We start from the raw sequence: 24,957 nt of genomic DNA on the forward strand, positions 1-24,957 counted from the left end.
TGTTGTTGGTCCATAACTATTAACCTACTTCCTCTGTCAGGCTTCATAACTCTAATTGATCTGTTGTTGGAAACACTAGATAACAAGTTGCATTCTTCTTCAGTCAAGTTACATTTTCCCCTAGGGATTTTTTTATTTTTACATATTGTCCTAATATCATTGATGCACATCATTTCAAAGAGTTGTAAAGTCGGGTGCGGGGGAGGGTTAAAAATACTTCTTTTTACATTCTAAATCATTGCGGTTACCGAGTTCGGCATTAATGACCATGCTGAGATTAAGCTTCCTCATATACAGTATAAAATCCAATAATTTTATATCTACACTTGCATTCCTCATGGGTACAAAATTGAGTCCCTTTTTGGAACAAGTTGGCTCATTCATTTGTAACCTGGAAGCTACTCAAGTTGTACATTTTAAAATCATGATGTTCATTGTCTATAATACTGTAATTTGTGGTTCCTGTTGCAGAACTTGCAGAACCAAATTCATTGTTGACCAGTTAACAACACTCCCCTCCCTCTCCCCCCTCCCTGTCCCATATGCACCTCTCCCCCGGCTGTGGCCAATCCAGGGACTCCTGGTTTGTGGCCAGTGATTGTTGTAATTGTGCTGTAAATTCCGGATTCTCTCTGCTCTCCTAGATGGGTGGAGGGGGTGCCTAAAGGGACATTCTCCTGGTTAACATTTTCATCATAATAATCAACGGTTGTATCCCTTGCTTCCCCTTCATGCAGGGGAATATCATCTTCAACATCTTGTTGTTCATAATTAACCACCAGAGAGAGGGGGGCAGAGTGAACTGTTTCTTGAGTACAAAGAGTTGATGTGGCAACTTAGGGTTAATGCTACAAGTTCCCCTGGGTTGAATGAAGTTGTATCCCTTGCAAGCTATTTAAAGCTTAAATCTAATCTTCATGTGTGAAATTACAATAATTAACAAATTTTTAATGTTATATATTTTAATGTTGTTTTTGGAGTGTTTTTACGAACAATATGTATTGCATGCTAGTTAGGTAAAAGGGTTTATTTTTTATATATGGTACTGCTTTAACTACCAGATTTTTTAATTGATCAACTGGGGTGTATTATGTATGTAAATTGATTAAGTAAGGTTATTTAAAGAGCTTGTTTACTACTTTTGTGTCATTCTGAGGAAGTCAAACAACTTGTTGACAAAAGCGCTTAATAAATATTGTCTCAGCTCAGAGTTCATTTCTATAAATTTATCAATAAACATGCACTCAAAGAGGAATTTGTTGCCATCATGTGAAACTTTAACAAAAATGTCTCATGATTAGGTAGTACAGCTGCCAAGATACGACAATTTATTTGTGAAAGTTTAAGAAAATGTAATTTGGGGGTTGTGTGCATTATAATATATTACAGTATTTATGGAAAGAATATGAATGCACTGTTAATTATCACTGTAAAGAAGACTTGTTACTGATAAAGCTATCGAGACAGCACCAATAGCAATGTTAATTGTTCACAGAATATTTACATTTTATCTTGCTTTTTAAGTTTATATTTTAGAAAATGCAATGGACTGGAATGTGTGTGTAGGCTAACAGATGTGACATTCCACACCACACAGGTGTTAATGAGTTAAAAATCAGCTAAGTAGAACTTTGTGTCTCTACAATAATGCTCCCAAAGTACTCCCCACCTTAAGTACTTGACCTTTACAAAAAACAGCCAAGCAACAAACCTGCTCACTAGGCTTTTTCTCTCTTCCTCAGCAGACTTACGGATGGCATCATTAATCCAGGAGGCAGGGAATGGCAATGTTTTACTTGCATACGTGGGGTACTAAACCATCAAATCATACAAAAACTTAAACTTATTCCAGCACATTTATATCAGTTTTGATCAGTTTACAAAGTCAAAGTAAACTTCATTGTCACTTCGATTAACACAAGTGTGAACCAAGCGAAATTACGCTTCTTTTGACTCAATGTGAATACAATACATAGACTACAATTAACATAATGACAATAAACAAAATTCTATAGACACAGACGACAAACACAACAATAATAAATACTTGTATTATTGCGCTGATTTAACAGATTTGCACTCATTACTAGGTTATTAGCTTATTTTCACTGGAAAAATTGCCCTTAAGCAATTAATTTAAGGCTTACGTTTACACTGCACAGTAAGACAGTCCAGTTTGATTACTGCCAACTTTGCTGTCTGGGTGCGGGTAAGACTGTTACATACTGCACTATAGAGACTTTTCAGAATATTGGATTACTGCCTTAATGTCCAATGTGAAAGGTGCTGTTCCTAAAGTCAGTAACCTGATGGGTAGTGGAAAGAAACTGTTTCTGAATGTCGTGGTTTTGCAGCATATGCATCAAAAGTACCTTCCTGATGTTAAATGCAACAACAGCTGTTAAGCAAGATGAGTGCTATATCCTTGGTTATTTTCCTTGCCCTGCTGAGACATCTGCAGGTCTTGTATGGATGGGAGGGAGGTCCTGATAATCCTCTCAGTCACTTTCACTACCCTCTGGAGGGACTGGTGCTCGGAAACAGAATAGCTTCCATACCATACTGCAAAGCTGTTTGTTAGTATACTTTCAATGGTGCCCCTGTCAAAGGTTGTAAGAACACTCGATGGTAGGTTTGCTCTCCTCAGCCTTTGCAAGAAGTGAAGCCATTGGTGCGCCTTCTTAATGATGGGCTTTGTGTTGGCTGACTACGTCAAGTCTTCTGCAATGTGCACCCACAGAAATTTTGTGCTTTTCACTCTCTCAACTGTTTCTTCATTGATAACGTAACGAGTGGAGGGTGCTCTCTTTTGCTCTTCCTGTAGTCCACAATTATTTCTTTGGTCTTGCTGACATTTAGTGCAAGATTATTGCTATAACACCAACTTATGAATTGATTCACCTCCTCTCTGTAGGCTGTCTCGTCATCATTCCTGATGAGGCCCACAACTGTTGCATCATCTACAAATTTGAAGATATGGTTTGAGCTGTGCTTGGCAGTACAGTTGTGGGTTAGTACGGTGAAAACCAGGGGGCTTAGAACACATCCCTGTGGGACTCTGATGGTTAGGGTGATACTCTCCAATGTATTCTTGCCTATGCACACTTTCTGGGGTCTAGCTATCAGAAAGTCCAGAATCTAGTTGCATAGTGGAGTGCTGATGCCCAGTTAAACCAGCTTTCTGATCAGATTTTTGTGGGATGACTGTACTGAAAGCTGAAGTAGATGAAAAGAAGCCTCACATAGCTATTCTTGTGCTCCAGGTGGTCCAGCAATATGTGGAGTGCCAAAGAAATAGCATCTCCTGTCGAGCAATTGGGTCTGTATGCGGACTACAGACTAGAGTGGATCAAAGTCTGCTAGTAGTTTGGATGTTATTACATCTTTGACCAGTCTATCAAAGCATCACTGTGGAGATGAGAGCTATAGGATGATAGTCATTTAGGCTAGCAGGTGGTGACTTCCTTGGCAGTGGTATAATGTTTGTGTACTTGAAACACTTGGGCACAATGGCTTGACTCAGTGAGTTGTTGAGGATGTCCGAGTACAATTGTTAGATGGTCTGCACAATCTCCTCCAAGAATGTTATCAGGTCAGCTGCTTTCCTGGAGTTAACTCTTCATAGGGTCCTTTTGACATCAGCAGTGTTGAGGCTAAGCTCTTCCTCACGCTGGTTGTTGGTGATTTTCACTGCTGCTATCTTGTTCCCTTCCTCAAGCCTACTGAAGTAGGTGTTGAGCTTGTTTAGGAATTCCATATCATTATCACACTGTGAAGACGGGGGACCTGTAATCTGTTATAGACTGGATGTCCTGCCACAGGCACCTGTAGTTCTTTTGTTTAGAGAAGTGGCTCATGATCTTTTGATCATATTTGCATTTGGCCTCCCTCACCCCTTTGTATAATTGACATCTAGCCAATCTGAGAGCCTCTGTCACCAGACATGAATGCTGGACTCCTTGCTTTCAGGAGCATGTACAGTTCACTTGCTAGCCAGGGCTTATGGTTGGCTCTTATGATGATGCTTTTGGTGACCATCACATCGTCAACACATTTTGAGATGCAACCCATCACAGATTCAGTGTACTCCTCCAGCTTGATGTGTTGGTTTACTGTGGCCGTCTCCTTGAAGATGTTTCAGTCCATACTCTCAAAACACTCTTGTAGTGCTGAGACTGCTCCCAAACTCTCACTGGCTTCATTGATGGTTTCCCCCTGGTCAGCAGTGGTCTGTATGATGGTAGCAGCATAATGGCAAGATAATCTGAGTTACCCAAGTGGGGGTGAGGTACTGCCTTAAATGTTAGCTTAATGTTTGTATAGACCTTGTCCAGTGTATTCTCCCCTCTGTTTGCAAAGTCTACATACTGGAAGTATTGAGGTAGGGCTGTTTTCAGGTTTGCCTGATAGAAGTCACCTGCTATTATATGTACTCAGTCAGGATTTTGATTTTGCAAATCATTTATACACTGATATAGTTTAGCTAGTGCTTCGTTTCTGATGGCACTGGGAGGTATGTATACTGCTGTGATGCTGACACTGTTATATTCCCTTGGTAGGTAGAAGGGTCTGAATTTCAGTGATAAACTCTAGGTCCTCAGAGCAGTGTGTCTTTACCACCTCACAGCTGCTGCACCAATTGTTATTGATATAGATGCAGACACCAACCCCTTTGCTTTCCCATAGAGAGACTGTATTCTATCTGCACAAAATAATGATAGTTCCTCTACATGAACTGCACTGTCATTTATGCAAGAGCTCAGTCAAGTCTCAGTGAAGATAAATACGCAAGATTTTTTCACCTTGCACTGGTTAGTTACTTCTAGCCTTATGCAGTCCATTTTGTTTTCCAGGGAGCAAACATTAGCCAGTAGAATGGATGGTAGTACAGGCCTGAAGGGGTTAACTTTTAATCGTGTGATGATTCCAGCCCTGGATCCTCTTACAGTTCTTTCACACCTCTTTATTTTCCTTCTCCTTTCCTGAGTAATAAACACTGATTCTACCTTATCTGAGCAGTTGGAATTGTGTTTCAGTAGAATTCCTAGCTCCAGTAGCTTATGGAGTGTATCAGGCTTTGCAGCTAGCAGTCCATCAAACCTCTTGCACAATGAGCTTTGTAGACTAATTTACTGAAGTCTCTCCTTGCTGTATGTTAGCTTATCATATGTTTCTGTCCCCGATTCGGTTGTTTTACTTGATTTAGATGCAGAATTACACAAATAATGCACAAATCAAGTAAATAAAATACAAAGTAGTATGACAATGAAAATATAACATTTCAAAATGCAGTTAATGAATAAGCAAGAATTAAAACATTGAAAAGGGCAATATAATGTTTTAACATAATTGCTTCTTTTGCAGCTGTAACGGTAGACATATGAAATCGGATATTTTGTGCATCTAAAGGTGGCTTATTATAATTTTTGAAGGAATAACAGAAAATGTTTATTAATGTTCTAGTTTTATACCTTACTCAAATCCACTTTTTCAATGTCCTTTGTAAGGGTTTCCAGTTTTGTTGCAAGCTGGTTTATTTTGCAGTCCTTTTCTGCCATCTGTGACTAATAAAATATACAGTATTACATAAACTATGAATAAAACAGCCAACATCAAATTCATAAAATACACAAAACAGACAATATATAAAAGTTTTCACTTGGTGGATAAAATGAAGCTTACTTTAAATATACTGCAACTGAATAATTTTGTTCTTTGAACTGTTTTTTTTTTTTTTGTTATCTCCAGAACAGAAGCAAGAGGATAATGATATACCACAGTATTAGCAGTGCTGCATCACAAAGTAAAATAATTAGAAGTTATGTACCTACCATAACGTTTCATGTTAGTTGTCTTCTCTCGCCTTCTTTCTTGCTGGATGGGTTCGGAGCCGATCCTCGGCTCTGACTCGGCACTTGCTAAGCTCAAGAGCTAATTTTACCAGCTCGAGGCAACCCTACATCCCATGATGCAAGGCGGAGACTACCCAGATCTCGTTTGGTAGCTAAAGAAATAGCAATATTTTCTTCCAACTGAAGAGGAGGAAGAAAAATAACAATACTAAATAACATCATAACCCTCTAGAAAGGATCAACGTAATCTAGTGACACTAGAAGTTGAACAGCTAGAAAAAGGTAATAACCTCTTAATAGAAGATGCATAATCTTCCCGGTCTGACCAGGCTAGGGGGATGGAGGGCGGGACGCAAGAAAGAAGGCGAGAGAAGACAACTAACATGGAACGTTATGGTAGGTACATAACTTCTAAATGTTAAGTTGTCAATCTCGCCTTCATTCTTGCTGGATGGGACCGCGTCCCAAGCACCTCTATCCTGGGTGGCTCAATGGAACAGACTCTTGAGAACGGTGGAACCAAAATTCGCTCTGTCTCTGGAGGCCAAATCTAATTTGTAATGTGAAACAAAAGTATGAGGAGAGGCCCAGGTGGCTGCTGCACAAATAGTGTCTATTGGAAGTCTAGCTTGAAAAGCTGTAGATGTAGCTAGAGCTCTGGTAGAATGGGCTTTTGGGTTAGAAATCAACTCTTTGCCTCTGAGCTGATAAATGTAAGTGATCACAGAAGACAGCCATCTAGATAAAGTTACCTTAGAAACTGGAAGGCCTTTCCTGTTCTCTGCATAGGATAGAAACAGTTGATCAGATTTCCTAAAAATTTTAGTCTTGTCCAGATAATATCTGAGCTGGCGGTGAACATCAAGATAATGTAACTTTTGTTCCGCTCTATCAGAATAATTCGGGAAAAATACTGGAAGATCAATGGATTGATTTAGGTTCGTCTGCGATGCCACCTTTGGTAAGAAAGACGGATTAGTCCTTAGAGATGCCCTGTCTTTGTGGAATATTAGATAGGGAGGGTGAATACAGAGAGCATGAAGCTCAGATACTCTTCTGGCAGAAGTAATGGCAACTAGAAAAAGTGTCTTCCAAGAAAGCAATTTCAAAGAACAGGCAGCTGCAGGTTCGAACGGGGGAAGAATCAAGGATGTTAAAATTAAATTTAGATCCCACTGTGGTGGGGGATCTCTAATCGGAGGTTTCAATAAAAAGATACCTCAAGGAATGCCTTGCAAAGTTTATGTGACATAATGTTGTGGTCCAAAAGCCTATATGAAAATTTGAAATGGCTGCCAGTTGAACTTTCACTGTGGAAGAAGAGGATCCTGAATGAAAAATGTCAGCTAGGAAGTCCAATACCGAATGAATTGGAGCAGTATAGGGGTCTATGTTCCTATCTTTTGCCCAGAAAGAGAAACGTCGCCATTTACTAGTGTAAATCTTTCTGGTAGAAGATTTTAGGGAAGCTACTATGATATCCCGTACAGGATTAGAAATCATAGGAAGCCTGGCTAAGGATGGAAGTGGAGCAACCAAGCAGTGAGGTTGAGAGAAGGTATGGATTGGTGCAGTTGACCCGACTGGTGGGTCAGAAGATCCGGAACCAGGTCCAGATGCCATGGCTGTACCAAGAGGTAATGATGTAGAAACGGAAACCATATCTGTCGAGGCCAATAAGGGGCAATGAGAATCAACTTGGCTCTCAAGGCGGTTGCTTTCTGAATTAGCTGAGGTATCAGCGGAAAAGGGGGAAAGGAATAAAGAAGTCCCCGGGGCCAATCTTGGGTTAGAGCGTCTCTAGGGGGATGGCCTGGAAGGGGGAAGAGAGAGAAGAAGTCTGGGCATTTGCTGTTTTGAGGTGTAGCGAAAAGGTCGCAGCAAGGAAGGCCCCACTTCTGAAAAATCTCTTCCGTCACTGACTGTTTGAGAGACCACTCGTGAGGCATGAGAATAGCTCTGCTCAATCTGTCCGCTATGATGTTGGATTTCCCGGGGATGTGCGTTGCTATCAGAAACCGGTGAGAGGAGATTGTCCATTGCCAAAGTCTGAGAGCCTCTCGACACAGTGGATAGGACTTGGTTCCGCCCTGTTTGTTTATATACCACACTACGGACATATTGTCCGTTTGGACTGCAATAGTTCCCAGGGGAAGAGAGTCGTTGAGGGCTTGCAATGTTAAAAGCACTGCTCTCATCTCCAGAACATTTATGTGCAGATGGTACTCGAAAGGTTGCCAAGTGCCGTGGACCATTCTGCCCTGATAATGCCCCCCCACCCGATCAGGGAGGCGTCCGATGTAACCATGGCAACCGGGGCAAGAGGAACAAATGGTCTGCCTTGATGGATTTGAGGGGACGATATCCACCAAGTCAGATGTCTTTTGCAAGTTGGAGTTACTATGATCTCATGACGCATGGGAAGTTGTTGAAAAGACCATTGGGTGAATAGCATCCATTGTAGAAGACGCATGTAAAAGCGGGCGAGGGGAAGAAGTGTTATGGCGGCCGCCATAAGACCCAGTACCTTCAGAGCAAATCTGGCCTGAATTTTGTTGCTGAGAAGAATTACCTGGACGTGTCTTTGAATGTCCAAGATCCTTTGGTCTGTTAACTTTGCTGAAAGTTGTACGGTGTCCAATCTTGCGCCTATAAAAGTAATAGATTGACAAGGCAACAAGGCAGATTTTTCAAAATTTATAGAAATTCCTAGCCCTCTGCAAGTGTGAATGGTGTAATTTCTGGCTTGGAGAAGTTGATGCCTGGTGGTGGCAGTGAGGAGCCAGTCGTCTAGATATGGAAACACCTGGAATCCTTGACGTCTCGGGTGAGCTGTAATCACTGCCATGCATTTGGTGAACACTCTGGGGGCTGTAGTGAGTCCAAAGGGCAGGGCTCTGAATTGGAAGTGACTGGTCCCCAGCCGAAAGCGGAGAAATCTTCTGGAGCGTCTGTGAATTTATATGTGATAGTACGCATCCTGAAGATCTAGCGAGCACATCCAATTGTCCTTGCCCAGAAATGGCAGAATGGACTGAAGCGTGACCATCCGAAATCTTGATTTCTTTACAAACTTGTTGAGTTTGCTCAGATCTAATATTGGTCTCCAGTCCCCTGTCTTTTTAGGAACTAAAAAGAACCTTGAGTAGATTCCGGATCCTATATGGTCCGCTGTGACTAGCTGGATGGCTCTTTTTACTAGCAATTTTGATATTTCTAGTACTGCTAGTTCCCTTAGACCGGGTGGAACGTCTGGAAGGGTTCCCTTTTGTTGAATTGGGGTTTGAATAAAGGGAATTTTGTAACCCTCAGATATAATTGACTGTACCCATTTGTCTTGAGAAAGGGAAAGCCAGGCTATTGGGTACAGCGATAATTTTCCCCCGACTGCCTCCGAAGGCGGACAATCGGGCAACATCTCAGGGATGCTGGAAGGGTTTGTCAGAAAGAGGCTCTCTGCTACCCTGATTCTGCGGACCACCTCTGCCCCTAGGGCGGCGTCTATTATTGTTACCCCCTCTGCCTCTGGGGGTAAACTGACTTCGTGCATCAGGCGTGACTCCTTGAGATTTGCGGAATTAAATTTTCCCTCCCTTCTGTCCTTTGGAGAAACGGACTCCTACGGCAGAAAGAGTCTTGCCATCTTGTTCGCATCTAGTCAAAGTGTCTTTCACTTGAGGTCCGAACAAGGTCGAGCCATCAAAGGGGGAGTTTGTGAAGGACGCCTTGAAGGGGTCTGCAAAATTACAAAGCCGCATCCAGGACTGACGCCTTAAAGCCACTCCTGTGCCTGCGGCCCTACTCGCTCCATCGGCTGCATAAGAAATGAGCCGCATGGAGGAGTTAGCAATGGAGTTAAGGATTCCTAGCTGTGAGCTAATCTTATCCTGAGACCCAGCAGCTGACGGATCCTGTAAAACTTCTCCCAACTCTTTAAGAACATCTCTTTGAAGGCGGGTGAAGTGGCATAAGTAGTTCAGCGATCTCATGGCAAAAGTCAATGAAGAAAAAATCCGCTTACCGTACCTGTCTATAGTCCTAGAATCCTGGTTAGGAGGATGGACAGGTACTGAAGGATCAGCTAATTCCTTCTTGGTGGCAGCAGCCACCACCATGGCATCAACTGGGACACCCTTTGTTAAATATTGTCTATCTTGTGGGGCCGTAATAAATTTTGAAGGCCTCCTAGGGATAGGTTCCACGAATCGAGCCATCCACGCCTTCCGAGCCACTACCTCCATGAGAGGGTCGAAAGGCGGAGACACCCAGGAGGTGGAGGGTCGAGATCCGAACGCCTCCAGGTATACTGACTCGCCCTCGGAAGGATTAAGGGAGGGCCAGTTCCCCCTCTGCTTAAGGATTTCAAGGATGTCTGAAAATGAGACATCCTCAGAGGAGGACCTTGGGGATCCCTTCGACTCAGCCAAGTCAGTATCTGATGTAGTAGACTCAGGGGAGTCTAGATGTTTCCTCTTACATGTCCTCTTCAGGGGTTCCCTGATGGATCAGGAGAAGCCTCGGAAGAGGAAGATATTCCCAATGGGGAAAGGTGAGGCGTTGGATCTCTGGGTCCGGGAGCAAGAGAGTGGGAAGAGACGTCAGCAGGCACTGTAGTGGGAGGAGCTGATGGAACTGTCCGTTGACTAAGCCCAGGGGCTAGTACACTCCTCATCACCTCGAAGGCTCCCCCGTCAGAGAGACCAGAAAGTTCCCGCTCCGAAGAGATAGGAACCCCAGGCCTCACCGAGAGGGAAGGCTCCGAGGCAGATGTCGGGGCCGAGTTCACCAACGCCGAAGCTGCGAGAGGGAGAACGGGGTCGGACAAGGGTCCGATGCCACTCGCCCCCCTCGGAGCCGACGAGAGAGACCAGACGCCCGGATCCCTCCAATGAAGGTCTCAAGGAGGAAATCGGAGCCGAGGACGATGGAGCCGAAAGGGGTGGTATCGGCTCCGAAGTCACAACTGTGCCGGTTCCAAGGAGCTCTGGCTCCAAGCTCTGTAAGAGAGTCGAGGGAGGAATGTTTGGTGGATGTGAAATAGCTACCGTCTGTTGAGATGGGCTATGGAGTATTTGGGCCAATGCCTGAGAGCTTAATAGTCTACTCACCACTCTCTCGAGACAGCCTGGATGACCGAGAAGAACGGCTCCGATGGCTCCGCTCCGAGAGCAAGGGTGATCTCGGAGCCGAATGTATAGATTCCACTGAAGGGGATCGAGATCTCTTTTTTGAGATCAATGGAGCCAACGGAGCCGAAGATACGTCGGCTCCAGCCGGAGCCGAAACTGAGTGTCTGGATTTGACAGTATCGGCGCTGGATGGAGCCGATACTGAGACTGGTAAGGTGGAAGGATCGGCTCCGGCCAGAGCCGATCTCGAACCTGGTGAGGATGAACCCGAAGCCGACGGCTTGGAAGTCTGAGCTGAAGGCTTAACAGGTTTCGAGGGCTTCCCCGGCACCGACTTAGTCGGGGAGCTCTCGGGCTTTAATAAGCCCCTTAATATCAGCTTATTTTTTCGCTCCTGCAGGACTCTTGGGCTGAAAGCATGACAGATAGCACAAGAGTCCTGCAGGTGCGAAGGTCCCAGGCAATAAACACAAGAAGTGTGACCGTCTGTCAGAGACATCTTCTGACAGCACGAGTCACACTTCTTGAAGCCTGAGACCTTAGTGTCCTTCGACATGACTGTGTCGAGGAAACACAATAGTAACACACACAGACAAAAACACTCAGTCCAACAATTTAAAATAAACAGGGATAACACACAGTCATACACAAACAATCCCTGACAGGAAAAAATTTAGGGAGGGGAAGGCCTAAGGCCTAACTAGGGAAAAGGGAATAAATTACTCGAAAAAAAGGGAACACTGACGGGAATACAGCTAAAGTAAGTCGTTAGGTTAACAAAACACAAATATATATATATAAATTTAAAGGGGGTAGAAGAAAAGTCTCAGAAACTGTTCACTTACCTAGAGCTGGTAAAAGAAGGCACCTCGTTAGCGGCAAACGAGATCTGGGTAGTCTCCGCCTTGCATCATGGGATATAGGGTTGCCTCGAGCTGGTAAAATTAGCTCTCGAGCTTAGCAAGTGCCGAGTCGGAGCCAAGGATCGGCTCCGAACCCATCCAGCAAGAATGAAGGCGAGATTGACAACTTAACATTCTATCTTCAATGAAAGTTATCCTGGGAAGTTTGCAACCACTAAACCAACACAGAGATCAGCAAGCTTTTCAGCATCACTAAACTAAAGAAAATACTAGACAGATAAACATTTGGCTAAACACGTACCTTATCAGTGTACCTCAAGTATCAAAATTGTGATGCAAAACCAGATACTACTAGTATAGTGTATACTGAATATTGATGTGTTGCAGTTTTATGTGTGCTATTAAATGTAATCTCCGAAAATGAAGTCTGAGGATTCTAGGTCTGCCCAGATATGACATCATTATCAATGTGCCAGGTGCTAGCACTGTTTTCTAAACCAAAATGTTACCACTCTAACTGACCATAAAAAGGAGTTATGTACTCACCATAACGTTCCATCTGAGTAGATACTTCATTTGTCTGCAACCTGTGGGTCTCGGATCCGACCTCAGATCCGATCCGGCAGCTTTCCAAGCTCCAGGATCCGAGCTCCTAGCTCCTCCCCTCTACCCATAATCCCCTACTACTAACCACATTACCTCAGATCGTTTTTTTGCCTCACCAACTTGAGACAGAAACCAACTCCGAGTGTTCAGAAAATTCCCGACAGGTTCGGGGGATGGCAGGGGGGGCCGGTTGCAGACAAATGAAGTATCTACTCAGATGGAACGTTATGGTGAGTACATAACTTCTTTATCTGAAGTAGTTACTTCATTTGATCTGCAACCTGTGGGACAGAGTCCCCAGCTAACCTACAAGAACCTGGGTGGTCCTTACGGAAGGATATTCCGAAGCACCACGGAGCCAAAGAAGCCCTACTCCTGGAAATCATATTCAGCTTGTAATGAGAAATGAACGTATGAGATGAGGACCAGGTAGCTGCTGAACAAATATCGTCTACTGGAACCCTAGACCAAAAGGCTGTTGACGTAGCTACAGATCTTGTGGAATGAGCACGACGCCAACCGGAGCTGGCTTACCAGACGAAGTGTATCCCAGTATAATGCACTGACAGATCCAATTTGCTACAGTCACTTTAACAATTGCCTTGCCCATGGCTGACTTTGCATAAGAAACAAACAACTGGTCCGACTTGCGAAACTCTCTAGTCCTGTGCAAGTAAAAACGCAGTTGTCTGTGTACATCCAATTTGTGCAATGTGTATTCACCTTTGTTGTGAAAATTTGGGAAAAATACAGGAAGATTTATTGATTGATTAATATTTGATTCTGTAGCCACCTTAGGCAAGAAAGACGGATTAGTCCTGAGGGACACTCTATCCTTGTGAAAAATAAGGTACGGAGGTTTGATACACAGAGCTTGCAATTCTGAAACACTCTTGGCTGACGTAATAGCCACCAAGAAAGCCGTTTTCCAAGATAAGAACTTCAATGGAACTGAGGCCGCAGGCTCGAAAGGTGGTCTCGTCAAGGCTTGCAAGACCAGAGTGAGATCCCACGGGGGCACCACAGTCTTTACAGGTGGTTTCAAAAGGAAAACGCCTCTTAAGAAGGTTTTGCACAACTTTGTAGATGCTAAGGAGCCTATGCTGTCCCCCACATGAAAATGGGAGATGGCCGCCAACTGCACCTTGACCGTGGAGGCACTTGCTCCCTGCCTAAAAAGCAGGGAAAGGAAGTCCAGAATAGTCGGGACAGGGACAGTAAATGGGTCCAAGTCTTTGTCTTTGGCCCAGATGGAGAAACGTTTCCATTTACTGTTGTAGAGTTTTCTGGTAGACGGTTTATGGGCCGCCACCAGAATGGCCTTAATGGGGGATGAGATACCGGGAGTCCTAGCCATTAATGGAACTGGATCAACCAAGCAGTAAGTTTGAGATTGACCAGGTTTGGGGTATGGCATCTCGCTGGATGCGAGATTAGGTCTGGACTGGGATCCAGAATCCATGGAGGAGCCATACTGTGAGACCGCAGAAAGGGGAACCAGATCTGTCGAGGCCAGAATGGGGCTATGAGGATAACTCTGCTCCCCAACCGACAGGCTTTCTGGATGAATTTCATCATGAGTGGGAGGGGGGGATAAGCATAAAGGAGTCCGGGAGGCCAAGCATGGACTAGAGCGTCTCTGGGGGTCTCCCCTATGGGGGGAACCATCGCGAAGTACTCGCTGCATTTTGTGTTTAAAGGAGAAGTGAAAAGATCTCAGCGAGGCTGACCCCATTTGTGGAAGATCTGCTTCGCAACAGACGGATTCAGAGACCACTCGTATGGAGTGAGGAGCACTCGACTTAGCTTGTCCGCTAATATGTTGGACCGTCCCGGAATGTGCGTTGCTATCAGAAAGCGGTTGGTGGAAATCGCCCATTCCTACACTCTCATGGCTTCTCGACACAGGGGATAAGATCTGGTCCCTCCTTGTTTGTTTATATACCAGACTACTGACATGTTGTCCGTCTGGATTGCAATAGTTCCCAGGGGAAGAAGGTCGTGGAGAGCTTGCAACGCCAAAAGCACCGCCCTCATCTCTAGGACACTGATACACTGATATGCAATGCGGTCTCTAGGGAAGTCCACGTGCCTTGAACGGATCTGCCTGAACAATGCCCCCCCACCCGAGGCGAGAAGCGTCCGTGGTCAACGTGGCTTCGACCGGGGGATCACAAAGGGCCTCCCTTCTCTGAGCAACTGTGCATGCAACCACCACAGAAGGGAGTCCCTGCACACCCTGCTCAGGGGTATTGGCATGCTTAACGGGTGGATCGACAGGGACCATTGGACTTGAAGGGTCCCATTGTAATATGCGCATTCGCAGGCGGGCATGAAGAGAGAGACCGATCGCTGCTGACATAGACCCCAGTGCCCTCAGGACTAATTCCGCCAGAGGAGCAAGTCTCCGAAGAAGGGCTAACACCTGATACGACAAGCTGTTCAGCCTGACTGACGTAAGAACAAATCGGGAGATTCGTGTATCTAACCTTGCCCCTATGAATTCTAGGGCTTGAGTGGTGGACAGGCAGGATTTCTGCTCGTTCACTGAGATGCCTAGGTTGTGGGTGAGAGACAGAGCATAATCTCTCGCCCCACAGAGCTGATGCCTGTTGGTCGCGGTGAGGAGCCAGTTGTCTAGGTAGGGGAAGACCTGAATGCCCTGGAGTCTCAGGTGGGCTGCAACCACTGCCATGACCTTGGTGAACACTCTGGGGGCTGAGGTGAGGCCGAATGGAAGAACCCTGAATTGATAATGACTGGCTCCGAGCCGGAAGCGGAGAAACCTCCTGGATCGTCTGTCCATTAAGATGTGGTAATACGCATCATTGAGGTCCAACGAGCACATCCAGTCGTTCTCCCACAGAAGGGGGAGAATTGATTGGAGAGTGACCATCCGGAACTTTTCCTTGGGTATGAACAGGTTCAGAGCGGAAAGGTCTAAGATGGGTCTGAGGTCCCCCGTTTTCTTTGGCACCAAAAAGAACCTGGAGTAATAACCCAATCTGGACTGATCTGGGGGGACGGGCTGGATGGCTCTTTTTCTTAGCAGCTTTGCAATCTCCAAAGCTGCTGCCTCCCTCTGATCGGGTGGGACATCGGGGAGACGTCTGGGTTTGGGGAGAAGGTTTATGAATGGAATGGAGTAACCTCTGGATATAATCCGGAGCACCCATCGATCTGTTGTAAGGGACTCCCAGTTTGACAGGTGCTCCGACAATCGCCCCCCGACTGCCTCCAGAGAGGGACAGTCGGGCAAGCCCTCAGGGCTGTTGCGCGGGTCTGTCCGAGAATGGTTCTCTAAACCCGAAATGACGTGGCCCCCCTGTGCCTCTGGGCGTCCACCTTGTCCTCCTCTGCCTCTAGAGGACGAGTGGTCTGCAGCAGGATGGGATTGCTGAGACTTTCGGAACCACAGCTTCTTTTGTCCCCTCTGATTCCTGGAGAAGGATCTTTGGGGATTAGAGAGGCGGACTCCGACGGCAGACAGCGTCTTCCCGTCCTTTTCGCTTTGGACCAGCGTGTCGCGAACCGTTTTGCCAAACAAGGCAGAACCGTCAAAAGGGGCGTTCGCGAAGGACGCCTTGAAGGGATCCGTGAAGTCACAAAGACGGAGCCAGGAGAGATGTTGCAAGACGACCCCGGCTCCGCTAGCTCTAGCGGCTCCCTCCGTTGCATGGGAGAGAAGCCGCATAGATGTATTAGAGATGGATTTTAGAGTGGCCATTCGAGTCTCAAAAACCTTCTTGTCTGGGACCGACATGGACTCCGGGGGGGCTGCAGCGTATTCCTTAATCAAGTCTCGCTGTAGCCTAATGGTATGTGCCATATAGTTCAGCGCCCTTATGGAAAAGGTCGCTGAAGCAAACATCCGCTTCCCAATCCGGTCAAGCGCTCGAGATTCCTTATCCGGTGGGTGAACCGAAGAACTCTCCTGCGCGAGTTCTTTTTTGGTGGCCGTCGCCACCAACATAGCATCAACGGGGGTTCCTTTGGCCCAAGACTGTCTATCTGTGGGTGGGCTGAGGACTTTATCGGGGCGCCTAGGGATTGGCTCCACGGTGTTGGGCTCCTTCCACGCCCTGGTGGTAATTAAGTCCACCAGGGGGTTGGCCGGAGGGGACACCCAGGAGGTAGATGGGCCTGCCTCGAAGGCCTCCAGGAACACAGACTCATCAAGGGAGGGCTTTTGGGCTGACCACCCCCCTCTGATACGCAACATTTCCATGATGTCTCCAAAGGAGACATCTTCAGGGGGTGACCTTGGGGTATCATCTAAGTCTGTGTCTGTGGTAATGGACTCGGGGGAGTCCAGGTGCCTCCTTTTGCACCGATGTTTCCGAGGGACCTCCTCGGTGGGGCTGTCCAAAGAGGGCTCGTCCACGGGTTGTTGTTCCTCCGCGGGAACTAGCTGGAGGGCTTGGGCAGGCTGTCCCGATGGACGGATGATGGAAGACAGACCCTCATACAGTGGGGGTACGGGTGGATCCGAAGCCCAGGTGAGGGATCGGGAAGATCCTCAACAGTACCGTCTCCACTACCTCAAAAGCCGAAGGAGAGCCACTCTCGCCTGCCTCTGAGAGCAATCTCCTCAGATCCGAGGAAGGAATCGGGGTCGGAGCCGATACAGTCGGCGCCGAGGCAGAGGTGTGTTCCGACGCCAAAAGCGCCGAAGACACAGCAACTCCCTCGGATGCGACGCTCAACCCTTGGCCCCGAGAGCTCGGGTCCGACAAGCTCGAAGGTATAGTCGGCGTCGAAGAGACCACAGCTATCGGCGCTGACAATTCCCCGAGTCCAAAAGGGCCTGGATCCGATGACTCCGAGACCCGAAAACGAGTCGGAGAAGGAGTGATCGGGGCAAATATGGGGTTGCACTCCCAGAGGGGAGGCAAGAGCATCCCCATCTGCATTTGGGTCTGCAAGAACCGGCGCATCATCCGATCCATATCCGCTTCGGAGATGCTTTGGGTCGACCTGGACGAAGTAGTAGAGGTGGGCCGGGAGGGCCGCCTCGAAGATCTCGAGGGAGACCTATCCTCCTCCTCCAGCTCCGGCGAGAAACAGGGTGAACGGCGCCGAGAGGATGGGGATCCGGAGACCCTCGAGGGAGACTTAAGTAGTTTCACTGGCGGAGCCGAAGGATGAGGTTCGGCCCGCCTTTTGTGGGACTTATGTCCTTCCTTATCCTTGTGCCTCTTCTCTCTAAGGGAAGAGGCACTAGTTTCCCCAGAGCTCAAACCCAAAGAGGGAGGTTGAGTCCCGGATAGAGCTAAGGGGATAGAAGGCGCCGAAGCTGCCGAAGCAGCTGGAGCCCGAACGGGAGAGGAAGAAGAAGCCGACTCCTGGGGGAGCTTTCCCGCCAGGATCAGCTTGTTCTTCCTATCAGGAAGTGCCCGGGGGTTAAAGGCCGCGCAGATCTGGCAGGCCTCTGACAAATGGGTTGCCCCCAGGCACAAAACGCACTGAGTGTGGCCATCAGCTGGAGAAAGCTTGTGGCCACACTCAGCACATTTAGAAAAAACGGCCTTACATCCTTCAGACATATTCACACACACACCCAAACACTAGGAGGGGGAGGGGAGAGAAGGTAAGCTAGTAATTAAAATTAACAAAAAGGACCAAAAACTAGCACAAGAAATAGAAAAAGGGGCTAACATACACACAACGACAACTTTGTTTGAAAAAAGTTGGTTTAAAACCAGCAATGATCTCACCCAGCCAGGAGCTCTTCACAGGGAAGCTTCTTTAGCCGCGGCAAAAAACGATCTGAGGTAATGTGGTTAGTAGTAGGGGATTATGGGTAGGGGGAGGAGCTAGGAGCTCAGATCTTGGAGCTTGGAAAGCTGCCGGATCGGATCCGAGGTCGGATCAGAGACCCACAGGTTGCCGATCAAATGAAGTAACTACTTCAGATCAATTATCAATGGATATGCCACATGAGAGTATGTTTACAGCACAATTCTGCATATGGTCACTTAATGGTGCTTACTTTTATAACCATCTGCACAAAAATCCCAACTATGGCTAAACTTAGAAATGTTTTAGGATGTCCTTAAATGAGTATTTAGCAAGTTTTGTGTCAGAACAGAATAAGGAACTAATAGGAAATACAGACTTACATGGGCTAAGTTAATTGTGTGTTATACTTTTAAGTAATTCAGAAACAGTGACTCAAAGAATTCTCCTCACTGGGTATATACTGGGTTTCCAATGGCATGGGATGGACATTATCAAACAAAAGTGGATGTTAACAATGTGCAGGCAAGGCACTTAATGCTATATGTGGTGGCTGTGCCATAGGACATATTCAACAAAAACAACCCAAAATATTCCAGTGTGTAATAAACCACCAGACTGCATTTCAATATGACACCTGGGCTTTAGATATCTGTCCAAGTCCAACTTCACAGGTACTACATTCTGTGTACTGCTGGTAGGGCAACTGAATACATTATACTGTCTATGTGGAACCAACTTTTTTTATTTTTATTTATTTTTTTAATGCACCACACCGTCACTTACTTTCCATTGATACACACTGTTCAGTTTACCTAATTTGAAGGCTAACACTATAAATAGCAGCATGCGAGAGGGAAGGAATAAGACAAATTATACAAAATCCTTGATTTTATTTTTTCACTCCTGTGTGCAGATGAAAACATGCATACTGATTTAATCCTTAAAAAATGAAAATATGAAATCCACACAGTGAAATAATAAGATAATATAAAGAGTATTTATCAAACTTTACAGCATCATGTGAATATTGCAAAACTTTCTTTGGACTGTCTGTTTTAAGGGACATATGAGCTGTGATGCCCCAAGGAAATAATGGACCAGGTTAAAAGATAGGCATACAGTGAAGTAAAATGCATTACTTCAATTTTGGTAGAATTAACCCATTGTTAGTAACTACTAGGGTATGTACGGTGTGTATTTAAACTTAAAAAAAAGTGCCAAGCATTTCATAGGCACTGTTCAGTTTACCAAGTGAAGTATCTCCTCAAAGAAAATACTGTTGTGGGTTCCAGATGTTCAGCTGCTATTTAATACAGCTTGAGAGCCAAGTTGAAAACGGAGTAGGCAACCAATGAAAGGGAATGTAGGTAAAACTGTGCCTGTTACTTTTATGAGAGTTTAGACTGATTTAAAGCATACTGAGGAACGGTATGCCTTAACTTTCATTTAAAATTATGAAAGTCAGATTTGCCGTACATTACTAAATAAACTTTACCAAGAACCTACCAGGCAGAAGAGCCACAAATAGTAATAACTCTAGAGTTGTGCTAAGATTAAAAACTCTTGTTTATACCCTGTTGAAACCCTTATTTCTAACCACAGCTATCATGGGCTTACATAACATTCAAAGAATTCTCCCCATCATAATAACTTCTTCCAAAATCTTCCTATTTTATTATGCTAACTCACCATGGTGGAAGTAAAATATTCTAAAAATAAAAATCCATACTGGATATATTTTTAGCCTAAGAAAGTTTAGTCTACATGCAAAAGATAGCTTTAAAGTATGCCATATGTTAAAAAGACTTGTATCAGATGAAATACATTTCTAAGCTGAACTGCTACAATGTAGAGACAAAGCACAGTATCATCCAAAAAATAATTTTGGACCATTATCACTTAGACAAATTATTATTTTAGGACAGCACCACAACTTTTACTCTTGTACCCTGTCACTGAATACAATTTCTTGGTGTCACAGAAATTTGACAGAGATGAGTCAGGTAGGAAGACTAATAACACAACAGCATCAGCATAATATAGAAATGTTATTTTTGTATCCTTTATTTTAATCAGGTAGATTTTTGCTGTAGCCCGAACAGTATTTACAGTGGAGTTAAGTGCAAGAAGAAAAGGGGTGATGAATAGGAAACAGTTTGGACGTACGACCACTAGCTTAATATTTTTTGAAGAATCATATACACTGATACAGATGCAGTATTTTGTGTGGAAATATACAGCTTTAATCATACTTGGTACTGAATAAGGTAACATCAGTTGATAAAAAAAAAAAGTTATGTGCTTACCATAATGTTCCACGTGTGCAATCCATGTTGCCCTTTATTCTCACTGATGGGTCGGGATCCATCTCAGCCTTTTACAAAAGCTGGAGGCCTTCAGCAGGGCTCGTGGCCATTCTCCCTTACCCATAATGCAACTGCCTAACTTCCTCAGATCTTGTTTGTCCCGGACAACTCGTATAGAGGTAAAGTACAGTTTTGCACCTACCATAAATGTAGATGTTCGAGTGCTAATACAGCTGCAGTCATAACAGATGGGTTCTCCTGCCGTCAGGCGGGTCCTCGGTCGGCCGAATTCCAAAGTCTAGGTCCGGCGTCGGTTGTCGTCGCTTCTTCCCTGACGTCAGTGCGACAGGGGTATAAAAGAACCAGCCGACGCCATTTTCTTCAGTTTTTCTTGCCCCAGATGTCAGGTGCCCCCAGAAGGAAGGCAATACATAAATTTGTGTAATAAAGCAATGCCATATAATCAAAATACAGTAGTGCAAGCAAATACACCATAAATGAATACCCCAATCAGGTTGTATGAGGAGGTGTTAGCCAGTAGGCCTGTCCCAAGAGGGGAAGGAGGGAGGGAAACCTGGACTGCAGCTGTATTAGCACTCAAACATCTACATTTATGGTAGGTACAAAACTGTACTATGTTCATCGTGCATACAGCTGCAGTCATAACAGATGGGTAGAATCCCAAAGCTAAGAAAGGGGTGGTAGGCACTAGGTGGAACTAGGAGGAGCCAGGATGCCCTGCAAGACTGCAGTGGCAAAGCCTGCTCTAGATTTGGAGTATAATGGAAGGTGGTAGTGCTTGGAGAAGGTATGCACAGAACTCCAAGTGGCTGCTTCCAAAATATCTTTGGTAGGAACTCCTCTGAGGAAAGCTGCAGAGGTAGCTGTGGCCCTTGTGGAGTGAGATCTGATGCCTGTAGGTACAGTTTTGCCATGAAAAGAATAACAAAAGCGTATGCAGTGGGCTATCCATTTTGAGATTGTCCGTTTGGAAATTGGCTTCACTTGAGCTCCTATAGCATAGGACACAAAGAGCTGTTCTGATTTTCTGAAAGGCTTTGTTCTGTCCAAATAATAACGCAGTTGTCTGTGGATGTCCAAGGAATGTAGTAATTTCTCCCCTTTGTTTTGAGGATTAGGATAAAAGGTAGGTAAGTGTATAGCCTGATTCAAAGCTACCCTGGATACCACTTTTGGCATAAAGGACGGGTTGGTTCATAAGGAAACTCTGTCCTGATGGAAGATGATAAAAGGCTGCACAGCCATGAGGGCTTGTAGTTCCGATACCCTACGAGCTGAGGTAATAGCCAGAAGGAAAGCTGTTTTCCAGGACAAATATTGCAAATCTGTTGAGGCAGCTGGCTCAAAAGGAGGCAAGGTCAGCTTTTCTAGAATGAAATTGAGATCCCAAGCAGGTAGTGGTTGTTTCCTTGGGGGTTTCATATTCTTAGCCCCTCTGAGGAACTATCTTAAGAGGGGGTGAGAGAATAAAGGTGGATCAGTGTTGTATTCTGCAGAAATGGCTGAGGCATGGATTTTGATGGAGGAGAATGAAAGTCCAGGATTCTGGCCCTTTTACTCATTCCAGGCACAAAACCATTTCCATTTTGCGCAGTAAGCTTTTCTAGTAGACGGCCTTCTGGCCTCCAAAATGACATCCTGCACCTCCTTGGAGAGTAGGGTCTGTTGTGATGTTAAGGAATCTTCCATGCGGCCAGATTGAGTGTTTTCAGCTGACTGTGAAGAGTTTTGAAGCTGTGCTGAGTCAGAAGAAGAGGCATTAGAGGCAGGGTCCATGGTGGGGAATGCGTCAGGCTCCTCAGGAGTGGGTACCAGTGTTGTCTTGGCCAGTCTGGAGCAATGAGAATCATCTTTGGTCTGTCTGCTCTGGTTTTTAATAGAACTTTGGGCAGCAGAGGAAGAGGTGGGAAGGCATAAACTGTCATTGTTGTCCAACTGAAAGAGAGAGCATCCACTCCCCAGGCCTTTGGATGAAAAATCTTTGAGCAGAATTTTGTCAATTGGTGATTTTTGTGGGAGGCAAAGAGATCTATGTCTGGCCTTCCCCATGCTTGAATTATCTCTGTAAAAACTTGAGGATGCAACTTCCATTCGTGTGGATCTGTCATATTTCTGCTTAGGTTGTCTGCCAGCGTGTTTTCCTTGACTGGCAAGTACAGTGCTTGAAGTTTGATTTGTAAGTCCAGAGCCATGTTCCAAAGTGACATGGCCAGTCTGCATAAGGGGTATGAATGGGTTCCTCCTTGTTTGTTTATGTACCACATTACTGTGGTGTTTTCTGTCCTTATCAATAGTTGACCTGGTTGTTGAAGGTCCTTGAAAGCTATAATAGCATTTATTACTGCTAGCATTTCCTTTTGATTGATGTGAAGGTGCTTTTCTTTTTGGGACCATTTGCCCTGAATGCACCGATCTGTCATGTGTGCCCCCCAGGCGTAGTCCGAGGCGTCTGTTGTGATGACTTGATTTGCTTGAGGCTTGCTGAATGGGAGACCTAGTTTGGCCACAGAAATTCCTTTTGAAGACATGGAATTAGTGGTATTATTGTTTCCAAACTGTGGCTGTGTTGAGACCATAGGTTTTTCAGGTACCATTGAAGTTTCCTCATATGCAGCTTTGCACATGGGATTAGTAGGATGCAAGATGCCATGAATCCCAGAGCCTGCAGGATTTTCCTTGCAGTCAGCCTGGTGAAATTTGCTAGTGTTCTGAAGTATTGAGTTAGTTGCCCCTGCTTCTCTGGCGTGAGGTAGGCCATCTGAGTGTTTGTGTCCAAGTTGGCACCCAGGAAAATTATTTTCCGAGAGGGTATTAGCCTTGATTTCTTTTTGTTGACTGTGTATCCCAGAGAATTCAACAACATTATTACATAAGCCAGATGTTTCAGAAGTATGTGCTTGCTGTCCGCTTGGATCAGGCAGTCATCCAAATAGGGGTATATTTGTATCCCTTGAAGTCTGCAGTAGGCAATTACTGATGCCAGGCATTTCATGAATACTCTGGGCGCAGTAGATAAGCCAAAGGGCAATGCAGAGAATTGATAATGGGTTGAACCTGCAAGAAATCTGAGGTATCTTCTGCAATTTTGTCTGATTGGGACATGCAGGTATGCCTCCTTGAGGTCCAATGTTACCAGCCAAGACTCCTTGCCCAGCATGGGAAGAAGCTGCTGTAAAGTGAGCATCTTGAAATTTTGTACGAGTAAAAATGTGTTTAGGATGGATAGGTCCAAAATAGGTCTCCAGTCTTTTCCCTTCCCTTGGTACCAGGAATAGTCTGGAATAAAAACCTTGACCTTGTTCGTGAGTAGGTACCTCTTGAATAGCTTTCATGTCCATGAGATCTGAAATTTGTATTTGTGCCTCTGCCCTTTGATTGTGTGGCAGGTTTGGCATGCCTCTCATTTTTGGAAGGGTGTGAAAATGGAATCTGTAGCCTCTGTTTATAATGTCCAGGATCCATTTGTCTTTTGTGACAATATGCCAATTTTTTGAAAATAATGCCAGTTTTCCGCCTAAGGGTGCTGCCATTTGAGCCTTGCTTGGCATGCAAAGGGGGAAGTCATTGGGCTTGCTTTCTGAATGGCTGTGAACTATCCTCACCACCTCTTTGTGTAGGAGCTTGCCATTGTCTGCCTCTAAACGATCCTTGGGATTGCCCTCTGCCCCTCGGGCACCTGTATCTACCTCTTTGGGGTCTGTCCGTGGCTGGAAAGGACCAATTTTTGGAAGGCCAATTTCTACTGAAACGTGGGGGTTGTACCTGTAGAAAATCTTTCACTGTTTGCATTGATTTAGCCTTTTCCTCCATTTTCTTTAATACCTCCTCAGCATTAGCACCAAATAATACATCCTTTTGTAGAGCGGCATCTAGTAATTTAGCTTTGACATGATCTGGTAAGGTTTGTTCCTTGAGCCAGGCATGTCTACATATGACTGATCCTGTAACAGCAGCTCTACATGAGGCCTCTAGAGCATCAAAATCACATTGCAAGGTATGTTTACCCACTTGTTCTGCACTATGCATCAAATCCTGCAACTCCTTCAAGTCTGGTTGTTCAGGTTGTGACATTTTACTTCTCAATTGTGATAACAGAAACTGTTGGTACTTTAGCATATGGAACTGACAGTTTAATGCCCTCATGGTTAAGGTGGCCGAGGTATATACCTTTTTCCCCACCTTTCTAAGGATCTGGAATCTCTCTCGGAAGGTAATGGATTTTTAGCAGTGGAGGCCTTAATTCCCTTGGGGCCCTGTGAGATAGTTTTTGGGTCAGCCGCATGGCTTTTGTATAGAAATTGGTGTGAGTCAAGAACCCGGTAGTACCTGTCAGGCTTGACTGGGGCTGGAGGTAAAGAATCCAGGTTAAGGCAGGCCTCCGAGTACACATCATCTAGTATGTCCAAGACAGGAGGTATAGCCAGAGGCCTGTGCTGAG

The 24,957-nt window shown here is 45.2% G+C and overlaps 1 protein-coding gene across 1 annotated transcript in view; it reads right to left on the minus strand.

The window, feature by feature from the left end:
• The window catches only part of TAX1BP1 (Tax1 binding protein 1), a 1,493,491-nt gene that overhangs the window by 399,557 nt on the left and 1,068,977 nt on the right, over window positions 1–24,957 (minus strand). Inside the window, exon 14 of the mRNA XM_044066810.1 lies at window positions 5,472–5,564. Coding sequence (XP_043922745.1) covers window positions 5,472–5,564 — 93 coding nt within the window. The remainder of the gene's footprint in view (window positions 1–5,471; window positions 5,565–24,957) is intronic.

Source organism: Protopterus annectens, chromosome 3.part1 (genome assembly GCF_019279795.1).
Source record: "Protopterus annectens isolate FY-2018-M chromosome 3.part1, PAN1.0, whole genome shotgun sequence".
Classification (NCBI taxonomy): domain Eukaryota; kingdom Metazoa; phylum Chordata; order Ceratodontiformes; family Protopteridae; genus Protopterus; species Protopterus annectens.